Here is a 12271-nt window from a genome sequence, read left to right as displayed (position 1 = left end):
ACCTTTCTGCTCGAAAACTCCTCTAAAAATGAGTTTGGTGGGGTTTTTTCTGCCTGTATGAGCATATGCCTGTAAAATCGTGAAAAAGCCATAGTGTGCATGGACACATTGGCTAACATAGAGGGGAGTTTCCAGGCAGAAAAAATGAGAGCTCAAAAGCCTGTAAGAGCCACTTATTTGAGCTGCAGTGTACATGAGCACTTAGGTCACCCCTCTGCACTCTCATCCGGACAGTATATTTCTTGTCAGCTTTTGCGAATGCAGTTCAGTGAAGACGTGAGAAATGTGATAAAGTGCGCTATCCTAAAGGTGCTTATATACCATTAAAATAACTTCAATGAAATCAAATTATCTTCAACAAAAATAAACTAAAAACAAGGTGTAGTGTCTCCATCAAAAATAAGGTCATAAACTTCTATACACTGGGTCTAATTTTCAATAAAGTGGCTATAAAAAACAGTTCATAGAAAAACAAAGTCTAGTCCCTTGTAGAAAAAAGAAGAAAAGTTTCACTACCAGTGACACAATGTAAATTAAATAGAAAAAACTGCTCCAGGTGCTCTTAAAATCCACCCAAGTGTGAAGATAAGCAATGGCCGCTTACCAGCAGGCTGCGGATAAGCAGCTCTGAATGACCAAGCTTTCCAGTGTAAGATCATGATCTCTTTCAATTCAGGTTCTCAAGCCGATATCCTTGACACAGCAGCAACAGGCTGCGGATAAGCAGCTCTAAGTGACCAGGCTCTCCAGTGTAAGATCACGATCTCCTGTTCAGGTTCTCAAGCCGACATCCTTGACACAGCAGCTGATAAGCTCCATGGATGAGGAACGTGCATGAGAAGAAAGAGGACTAATATTGCATTACCTTCTAAAATTCCGTTCATTAGTTAAAGATTACACTTACATCCAATCCTTGGAAAAGAGCAAACGATACACAATATGGGCAAACACAGCCGCCTGCAGTGCGGACCGTGTGAAGTGACAGGCACTAGCTACTCCGTCAGGCGTTAACTGGGAATGGCCTGAGTATCTAGCGCCTGTCACTTCACACGGTCCGCACTGCAGGCGGCTGTGTTTGCCCATATTTGCCCATATTGAGTATGGTTTGCTCTTTTCCAAGGATTGGATTTAAGTGTAACTTTTTAACTAATAAATGCCATTTTAGAAGATAATGCACTATTAGTCCACTTTCTTCTCATGCATGTTGCTCATCCTTGGAGCTTATCAGCTGCTGTGTCAAGGATGTTGGGTTGAGAACCTGAAAAGAAGGGGATCATGATCTTACACTGGAGAGCCTGGTCACTTAAGTGGGGTACACACTAGTAGAAAATCTGCCAAAAATTCCCGTCCGAGGTAAAATCGTACAATTTGGTAGGGGCGTGGTTCGTCAATGGCTCCGTGAGAGGCCGAGCAGTGAGGAGCTCTGCTTAGTGGAAGAGAGCGCCGTGCAGTGAGTGAGTCGGCTCTCCCCCCCCCTACCCCGCTAGGTGCAGAGCAGGGCCCGAGGCTCACGGAGGAAGGTAATGGGGAAATCCAGGCTCGGGGAGCCATAAAGCAGCGGTGGTGGCAAGGAAGCAGGCGGTCATACGCTGAATGTGCGGGACCCTGCCTTAGAGTGAGAGAGGTACAGCATAGGGTGAAAGACCGTGCGGGTCGGCGTGGGGCTGAGGGGCTGTGGAGGAGGAGAGCCGGGGTCGAGTGCCAGCTGGGACAGTAGATGCGGAGGTCGCTGGTCTCCCCTGTATATATGACTCAAGCAGCCAGCCCGGAGCAGAAGCAAGCCCTAGAGAAAAGGACAGACATTACCTCTTATTTTCTGAGACGCACAGTGGCATCACGAAGCACTGTTGGGACCAAGGCCTCACAGAAACGCCAAACAAACTCAGTAATGGCAGTTCAGCAGAAAGGGCCCAAAGCTACAAACACTCAATCTACTGGGGTCTCTTCTGGTGGGAAGAAGCCTTTAGTAATGGATATATCGCATGAACAAAGGAACGAAGAGCCCAAAGAATCCCTGATTATGCCGCAAAAGCCCCAAATACCATCAACAGCGGAGTGGAGTGAGTTTGTAAAGCTGATCCCGACGAAACAGGATATCCAAGACATGGCTGCAGCAATCGTGAGTGACATTAAAATGGAAATATGTGGTTTAAAACAAAAAGTTGACCAAATTGAAGGCAGACTGGTGAATACAGAGACAGTACAATGTGATTTTGAAGTCAGAATCTCTGAATTAGAAAGTTCACGAGCGCAGTTGCAAAAACAAGTCACCTGGTTGCGTCTGCAGCAGGATGATGCCGAGAACCGCAGCCGGAGGAATAATATTCGACTGCGGGGCTTGCCTGAATCCGTAAAGGGCCCAGAGCTCAGAACCACGGTAGTGGGTATTTTGAATGGTGTGTTGGAGAGACCCCAAATGGAAAAAATGGAAATTGACAGAGTGCACAGGGTTAAAGCGCCCCGAAGGACGGTAACAGAACTAATCCCAGATGTCCTGATTAGGATTCACCTGTTCTCACTTAAAGAAGACATAATGAGACAAGCATGGGCAAAAGGGCAGATTGAGTATGAAGGTTCTCAGCTGAAACTGTTGCCAGATCTTTCACGGGGGACCCTAAAGATGAGAGCCGCAATTAAACCCCTCCTAGAGGTCATAAGAAAAGTGAGAGCAACCTATTTTTGGGGACACCCCTTCCATTTGAAAGTGGTGAAAGACAGAGAAACGTTCTTATTGAAATGGCCAGACCAGCTCCCCGGGCTCTTTACATTTTTGGGGTGCGCCCCGATCCATGTGAGTGACTGGATGGATGTCCTAGGAAACTCCGTGAACTATTACACGAATTAAGCCATACAACATGGGTGAAATTGGGAGCAGATAGGTGTGGGAGCAAAACAGATGCTCAGGACAAGGAGACATTAATACAACGAACCTAAAAGTGCTGCACACAGGTTCCTGGCCTATTCCATGTTTTTTTTTTTTTTTTTCCGGTTTTTCCCATGCGTTTTTTTTTTTTTTTTCTTTTGTTTGTTTCTGGGGTTCTCCCTATCTCCTCTTCTCCCTCTCTATCTGGGAAGGGGGAAAGTTAAGATGTGTGGAGGTCCCTGGTATCCCCACACCCGCCTCGAACATTTGCTTTGTCAAGATATGGGCGTTTTTTCTGCATTTTTTCTGTTTTACTTTTTATATGTCCTTACTATCTGAGTCACCCTCGAAGGGGAAGGGGGGGGGGGTTACTTTTAGTGTGATTTGTGTTATTTTTCCATGCTTTTCATGTTTTTCTTATGGGAGATTTGTGGTGTGCGTTTTTGGATTTTTTTTTTGTTTCACAGGAAAGTTGGATATTATATATTTGTATCTGTAGAAATCAACAATAACTTCCCCCCTCCATTGTAGCTACTTTAAACAAAGGGATGTGGTGCTTTCTACTTCATCTCTAGCAATATTTCTTTAAAATTAACTTCACAAGGTGTTTTTTTTTTTTATAAATATTTTTTTTTTGGTTTCTATTCGTGCCCCCGCCAGCCATGGAGGGCCGGAGCACGATCTTAAGGGTTAAGAGGGAAGGGGGCACTGAGGTAGAGGTAATTCGAGAGTGTTCCCTCACTTTGTGCGTGACACGCTTAAGACATAAAAAAGAAGATATGTGAGACTTAATAATACCGAATTTAAATCACTATTAGGGTGTATACAGAGGATATAGTGACTCAGGGAATAGTTATGGTTAATAGCAACTAGAAGTGAGTAAGAGAGATCCTCCCAGGACCTAGCGCAAGTCTGAAGGGTTAAGATGGAGTTGAGGGGAGGGTAGATGTTTTGCAGAAGGGGGGGGGGGGTGAGGGGGCCCCGGGGCCCTCAGGAAGGGAGATGGGGGAGGGGGAGGGGAATCCATAGAGTGATAGGAGTAGAAGGCACAAGCAAGGGATCTGACCATGTAGCAATTAAGTCCCCTTTATCTGCGACCTGGCTCGGGGTAGTTTGATTAGATCGGGAGGTGTAAGAGGGGGTCTCTGGGGCGGGGGGGGGGGGGGAGTAGGACATTGACATTATGTGAAGGGAGGCGATCGTCCGCCGAGTTAGAGCTCCTCTAGCTGGACACTTTAAATTTATAGTTTTACTGTCTGCCAGGGATAAGATAGGGACTACATCCTTACCACCACGGTAGGGGCGAGAGGGAGTAGAGCCCATTTTCTTAGCTCCAATTTTTGGAGCCCAGCCTTTTCTTCTTTTTTCTTCCCTCTTGTGTTCTTGAAGGAGAGTGTCCAGGTACAGTGGCTTGCTCGCTGGGTTTTGGGAACCACGGCCCCCTCAGTAGATAGCGCCTGGTTGCGCTGGTTTAGATAACCATTAGAGGGGGGTAGGGGTAGTGGGTATTAAACAGTATATACATACTTGTGTGGGTGAAGGGGGGTTTCTTTTCTTGTCAAATTTTTTTTTTTTTTTACTAATTATTTTTTTTAATTATTTTTTTTTTTTCCTCGCATAGGTTGTGTGGCCGTAGGGGGCAGGGGACCGTTCCACAATGGTGGCTGGAGGTGGGGCGACCCAGGGGGGGGCAGCAGGTTGTAAGATTACGACCTATAATGTGAGGGGACTATCAACCCCACAGAAGCGTAGGAGACTTATGGGAGATCTAAAACGAGATGCTACACAAATAGCTTTCATTCAGGAGACCTACTTCCGCAAAGATGCAGTACCAAAATTGTACAATAAAGACTTTCCATGGGTTTACCACGCTACATCCCCTATTGCTAAATCGAAGGGTGTGAGCATTTTAATATCAAGTGCTATGAATTGGACCCTGAAAGAAGAATTGGCTGACCCAATGGGTAGGTTCAAGTTGGTGAAGGGGTGGATAGGACGGGTCGAGGTAACCCTCGTAAATGTCTATTTTCCCAACTATGAGCATGTAATGTTTTTACAGAAAATGATTCCAGTTGTCTTGGAATTCCGGGAAGGGCACTTAGTGATGGGAGGTGACTTTAATTATGCCCCAGAACCTCTGTTGGATACCTCCAAAAAAAGTTCATATATGTCATTTGCTAAATTACGAAGGCTACAAAAAGAGATCTCCCTCCTGGGCCTCATCGACCCATGGAGGTTGATGCACCCAGGGGAGAGAAATTAGACTTTCTATTCTCCAATCCATATAGTAGGATAGACAGAATCCTGGTTACCCAGGCAGACTCAGATATCGGAGATTTTTCAATCTCTGACCATTTTCCGGTGTATTTGAGTATAGAGTGGGAATCAAAAAACTGTAGTCCAAGATCATGGCGCATAAATGAGGCCTTATTACAATCCTTGGAAACGGAGGGGAAGATAGAGGAGGCGTTACATAACTACTTTTTGGAAAATACATCGGAGTCGCTCTCACCTTCCACGATCTGGGAAGCGCACAAGTGAGTGATAAGAGGGGTTCTGATACAGTTGGGTGCACAGCGTAAAAGAGAGCGTGAGGCGAAAATTAAAGAATATCTAACTAAAATTGAACATCTGAGTAGACAGCATAAGAGAACGCTTGCGGAAGCTCACTTGATCCCTCTCATGCGGGTAAGAGAGGAATTGAATCAGATACTTTTCCAAAAGACAGTACGAAATATGTTATGGTTGAAAAGACACCTGTATGAATACGCAAATAAACCAGGGGCGATGCTGGCACGAGCATTGAGGGGCCCAAAAAGACGAACTCAAATTTTACGTCTTAGAAATACAAAAGGTGGGGAGGTTTACACTTCAGCTGACATAGCAGAAGAGTTCTGCTCTATCGGTCACTATATAACCTACCGGAAATAGGGAGCAAGAAAAGTCCAGAAAAGGGGAAGCAGATAGAGGAGTATTTACGAGACTCGGGCATGCGTACACTTTCAGAGGACCAAGTACTGACTTTGGAAGGCGAGATATCGGGGGAAGAGCTGGCCGCTGCGATTTCACAGACCAAGGCACATAAGGCACTTGGCCCAGATGGCTTTACTTTAAGTTATTACAAGAAATTTGGGGAGCGTTTAAAGAACCCCCTACTATCACATTTCAATGAAGTGGGAAGAAGAGCGGCGTTCCCGTTGGATTCTTTACCGGCGCACATTACTCTAATACTTAAAGAGGAGACGGACCCCCTGTGTTGCGGCAGCTATCGCCCGATATCTTTGATAAATGTAGACACGAAACTATACGCAAGAATATTAGCAAATCGGCTCTTACCATATATGGCAGACTTGGTCCATTTCGACCAAGTGGGCTTTATTCCTACCCGGGAGGCCCGGGACAATACAATCCAAGCCATAGATTTAATACATCGGGCACGTACATCACGGAAGAAGATGGTTCTCTTCGCAGCAGATGCGGAAAAGGCCTTTGACAGGGTGGCGTGGGATTTTATCCGGGCCACCCTGTCATACATAGGCCTGGGACCACAAATGCTGCAATTTATACTGGCACTTTATACGGTCCCTACGGCTGCGGTTAGGGTAAATGAATGGAGGTCGAATTACTTCCCTATCTCTAATGGCACACGGCAGGGGTGCCCTCTATCCCCGCTTATATTCGTGTTGTGTCTGGAACCCCTATTGTGCAGAATTCTGAGTTCTCCGGATATAGCGGGAATCCAAAGCGGGGGGGAACAACACAAGGTGGCCGCGTTTGCGGATGACCTGCTGTTTCTTGCTACTAACCCTTCTCTTTCATTACCAAATATTCTAGACGCCCTGAAAACATACAGTGGGTTCTCTAATTATAAAATTAATGTAACTAAATCAGCGGCACTCAACATATCGTTATCTGACCAAGAAGAGAGAGCACTTCGAACAGCGTTCCCGTTTCAATGGGCCTCAGATACGCTGAAATACTTAGGGATACAGTTAACGGCAGATCCCGCGGATCTCTATAGAAAGAATTACCTTCCGCTTGTAGGAAAGATTAAAGCAGATCTTAGAATATGGCAGCTGTTGGCAGTGACGTGGTTTGGGCGCTGTAGCGTTATTAAAATGAATGTGTTACCCCGTATTTTGTATTTAATGCAGACAATTCCAATAGCAGTTCCAAAAGAATTCTTTCAATCAATCAAGGGCATACTCCGCGCCTATATTTGGGCAAACAAATCCCCGAGAATTAAGATGCAGACGTTGGCCTTACCCAAAGTAAGAGGTGGGATGGGATTACCAGATATCCTGAGATATTACAGGGCGGTCCATATAGCAAGGGTGGTAGACTGGCACTGCAATAAACTTACCAAACGATGGGTGGATTTAGAGAATGAGGAATCAGGTCAGCTAACCCCCCCAGCCCCATGGTCGGTGTTCGAAACAAAATACGCTATTCTCAAACATCCTACAGTGGGAGCGACTATAAAAGAAACTAAGAGAATTCAGTCGCATTGGAGGGTAGCCCCGGGTATATCTCCGATGACACCGATCTTGGGGAACCCGGATTTTCCCCTGGGGTGTATAAATGCCAGACTCCGTAGGTGGGCTCAGAATGGTAAAAGGCGCCTAGGTGATATATGGCAAAATGGGCCTATGCCCTCCCTAGAAGAACTTAGGACAGGTGCAGGAGAATCGCTAGATTATTTCAGCCTTTATCAGTTGTATAATTATATTAGATCAGTTCGGCAGAAAGGGTATGCATCACGAGAGCCAACAGATCTGGAAAATATGTGTAGAACAGGTAAAGCGACGGGCCATTTGATCTCAAGGTTCTATACACAATTGTCAGAAGAAGAGGGAGACCAACAATTGCCGTTTATCCAAAAATGGGAGCAGGAGTTAAACACCGTGTGGTCAAAAGAGCAGATAAATAAGATCCTGAGATTAGTTCACCAATCGTCACTAGATTGTAAGATCCAAGAGACAGGGTATAAAATTCTAACCAGATGGTATAGAGTCCCATCACTATTACACAGAATAAAAGAGGCGGTCTCAGGAAAATGCTGGCGGTGTGGATTGGAGGATGGAAATATGGTACATATTTTTTGGGGATGTAAAAGAGTGCAGCCATTTTGGAATAAGATAGCAGTGGCTATAAAACATATAGCCAACGTGGATATACTAGAGGACCCCGCGTTGTGCTTGCTGCATTTGACAGGAAGCTCAGTGCGGAGCTACAGGAAGTCCCGGACTCTGCGTCTGTTGAATGCAGCAAGGGCATGCATACCTATTTTCTGGAAACAGACAGTGATCCCAACTTACGAGTTGTGGTGTGGGAAGGTCAACGAGATTTTTAAGATGGAAGAACTGTCCGCCATATTGGGAAATTCAGAGGATCAAGTTAAGTTGAGATGGAGACCCTGGGTGCAATACTTGGAAGCCAATTCTTCTTAAAGGGAGTTTAAGAGAGGGTCATCCTGGGCGGAGCCTGGTCCAGGCTGCGGGGGGACGGTCCCTATACCCCTTCTGGCGTACGGTAATATAGTATGGAATACATCTTCATACGAAGAAATGTTGGGAATGAGTGTATAAAAGTATAAAAACTTTCTTTTTTTTTTTTGGTTTAATTGGGGGGAGGAGGGAGGGGGAGGTAAGGGGGGTGGGGTTTGGTCAGATCATGACAATGTCTGTTTAAAATGTATGTATATATAAAAAATCACCAATAAAGATATAAATTAAAAAAAAAAATCGTACAATTTTCGGCTAGTGTGTACACAACTTTCAGCAGCCGATGCCGACATTTTCAACGAAAAAAAACGGAGGGACAAACACCAAAATTTTTATCCTCCGTCCCCAGACGACCAATTTTCGTTTAATGTATATGCAGTTCGTTCGTGAAAAATCGGATACGAAAGACCGCACATGATCTGAAGTTGCTGACAACCCGGAAGTCTAGGAATAAATGTCCCCAAAAAAATAAAAAATCGGACGAGAAATTTTGTGAACATTTATGCACTTTTAACTAAAAACGGTTATGAACGCCGAGCAAGAGAGAGAAAAATCGGAGGATATTTCGTCCGATTTCCGTCAAGTGTGTATGGGCCTTTAGAGCTGCTTATCCACAGCCTGCTACTGTGTCAAGAAAATCGGCTTGATAACCTGAATTGAAAGAGATCGTGATCTTACACTGGAAAGCTTGGTCATTCAGAGCTGCTTATCCGCAGCCTGCCATTGCTTATCTTCACACTTGGGTGGATTTTAAGACCACCTGGAGCAGTTTATTCTATTTAATTTACATTGTGTTACTGGTAGTGAAACTTCTCTTCTTTTTTTCTACAAGGGACTGGACTTTGTTTTCCACCCTTTTTTTTTAATAGCCACTTTATTGAAAATTGGACCCAGTGTATAGATGTTCATCACCTTATTTTTGATGGAAACACTACACCTTGTTATTAGTTTATTTTCGTTGAAGATAATTTTATTTAATTGGTTATTTTGATAGTATATAAGCACCTTTTGGATAGCGCACTTTATCACATTTCTCACATCAATTTTCCAATATTCAGGATTCTTAAGTGCAGCAATCCATTTTTTAATCAGCGCATCTTTATTTTTTTATTTATTAGTTCAGTGAGGGAGTCCTTAAAGGGACAGACACAAGCCTCTGGTTTCATCCATCTGGTAAGAGGCTTCACATATCTCCATCACGAGGTGTGTGAACAGTGTACTACCTCTCATAGCACAAGGAGTCAATTTTCTTGAGGTGGCTGTTTTTCTGCCCTTAAACTTCTACCTGCTGGTAAGAAGTAAATCCCTAAGGTGGTGGGGCACTGGATACAGGCACTTGACACGTTTTTTTCGTTTGGAGCACCTATTATATTGTATCTCATCTCATTACTTGGAGTGGTTCATATTTGTCTTTCCATTATTTGGAGTTTCGGACTATATTTTGAAGCACTATATGGGACATTTGTACACCCTTTTTTGGGATTATTGCACATTTGTTTTTACTATCGTACACCATTAGTGGTTCACCTAGTAAGATAAAGCACCTATGAATTATATGGCTACATTCGTTGGAGTGCACCTTTAGTTTTTCCTTTGTTACTTTGTGTGTTTTGATTACTTAGAGTGCCGCTTCTATATTTTAGCGCACCAGATTATTTATTTCACATTTCAATTATTCCAAACCAACATTTGGATCTTTGGTTGCAGCACAATTCATATATCAGCGCACCCTATATACACTTTTCAAGACCACTGGAGCCTTATGGTTTGGTTATATATATGCTGCTTGGGAAAGAGTATTAAAGTAAACTTTTCAGTTACACCAAACTGAGGACACGTAAATATCCTATCTTTCCATAATATCTGACTTGCGTTTTTTTTTTTTTTTTTTTAAGATTTTTGGGCAGACTTGCACATACAGAATACATTGTAATTTGTGAAAGTGCTCACATGCCAGCACGGGACCAATTAGAATCCCTCGGATCGGTTCTGGAGGAAACCTCCGCTTTCAATCCCCAGACCCCAGCACTCACTATCACCAGATGTCTGTTTCAATGTTGCCAATATTAAATTAACATACCTTTGTAAATGACTTATTACAAGTTTCTGAATAGTGGAGTACGAAGATTCTACAGATTGACCAAGCTTCTTTAGGCCCTAAAAGCCAAGAATCGTATTAATTAATAAATTTGCACTTTATATAACAGAACAACAAAACACAGATTGGTACTCACTTTAATAGTCAGCTGATTCATCAGCAATCCTTGGAGCTCTGGACTACATGTGAGACATAGATTAAGTTAAAGCTATAGCACATTTATTGAAAAAAATACAAATCGATAAGGATGCTGCACACCTGATCATCTTTTAATAAATGCATTATTTAATTACATGTTTGTTTCTGAGCTTCACTATAAACATACTATTCAGCTTTAGGCTCCGTTCACATCTAGGCGTTTTGGGGCGTTTTTGGGGCGTTTTTCTGCTCTAGGATCAGCTCTCAAAACGCCCAACAAGACAAATCCTATTCATTTCAATGGCCCCTGTTCACATCTGAGCGTTTTGACGCTGTATACAAAACGCCCAACGCTCAAAAAAGTACATGAGCTTCTTTTTGGGCAGATTACAGGCGTTTTCCATTGATCTCTATTCAATCTAAAAATGCCTGCACAAAAATCGCGGTAAAAATCGCTGTAAAATCGCGGTAAAAAACGCCGCAAAAATCGCGGTAAAATCGCGGTAAAAAAACGCGCGAAAAACGCTACGCTCAGGTGTGAATGTAGCCTTAAGGGTAAGTCCACCTTTATAATAAAATTTGCACTGCAGTCAATGAGCCCTAGTAGTTTACAAATCATGATGCGTAGAGAAACCTGGCTTTCTTTATAACTGAACACCAGTGATAACATGTTTTGTATACTGCTGCCTCTATGGAAGCTGTAAATCACTGTAGTAGCCCAAGCCACTACAGTGATAGCCACGATCTTCTGGGTGCTGTGTAAAGCAGCTGCCCTCATGCATAATAACCACAGGGGAATACTTACCCAGCACAGTTGCCATTTAGAGAATCCTTTGCATGTTTCTCAATGAATGCAAAGTGTTCCTTGATTGAATGAGATGAAGATAAGGGATGGTGACATCATGTCTGCAGCAGCCGGGGAATGATAGTTGTGAACCCAGAAGTGACTAAATGGTTGTCGCTTCCAGGCTCATTCATCACAGAGGGGATTAGGGAATGGGGTTAGGCAGCCTCCTCTCAGTACTCCATTCGTTGACTGAAATTTTTTTTTTTTGCAAACCCCTAAATACCAGGACATTAACAAAATGCTCCTTGGAGGACGAGGGGTTAAATTACATACCTCTAGGCCAGTGATGGGGAGCCTTGTCACCCCTGATATTTTGGAACTATATTTCCCATGATGCTCAACTACCTTGCAGGGTGTGTGAGCATCATGGGAAATGTAGTTCCAAAACATCTGGGGTGCCAAGGTTTGCCATCACTGCTCTAGGCCAACAGCAGCTTCTGCAAAGGCTGACCAAAAATGAAGGAGTTTTGACTTATCTGTAACATCCAGTAAAGGACACTTTCTTCAAGAACAACAAGACAATGAAGATGGAACCATGGGTATGCTGCCATCTTCAGGTGAGGACACTGGCAAGCAAATTTGTAAAGACAACTCAAATAATCCCTCCCTCTCCCAGCAATCTTCTTTTTTTAGCAAGCAAACCAGTGAAAAACACAAGGACAGAGAAAAGGGTGTCCTGTACTGTACTCTAAGAGAAAGATTTTACAGGCAAGTTAAAATCCTTATTTCTTAATCGTACAGTACAATACTCAAGTATGGGATGCCCCCAAGCAATACAACTGAGGGGTGGGCAACACAGCAAATAATGCACACACAGACCA

At 43.6% G+C, this 12271-nt stretch overlaps 1 protein-coding gene across 1 annotated transcript in view; it reads right to left on the bottom strand.

Annotated features, from left to right (window-relative positions):
• The window catches only part of ANAPC4 (anaphase promoting complex subunit 4), a gene marked incomplete at its 5' end in the record, with an annotated part of 151655 nt that overhangs the window by 77559 nt on the left and 61825 nt on the right, over window positions 1-12271 (bottom strand). The window contains 2 exons of the mRNA XM_082273145.1: window positions 10448-10524; window positions 10602-10644. Coding sequence (XP_082129271.1) covers window positions 10448-10524; window positions 10602-10644 — 120 coding nt within the window. The remainder of the gene's footprint in view (window positions 1-10447; window positions 10525-10601; window positions 10645-12271) is intronic.

Source organism: Pelophylax lessonae (assembly GCF_965119305.1).
Source record: "Pelophylax lessonae genome assembly, chromosome: 12".
In the NCBI taxonomy this organism is placed as follows: Eukaryota; Metazoa; Chordata; class Amphibia; order Anura; family Ranidae; genus Pelophylax; species Pelophylax lessonae.
The sequence above is the reverse complement of the archived record's forward strand: the minus strand, read 5'-3'. Positions and strand labels throughout refer to the sequence as shown.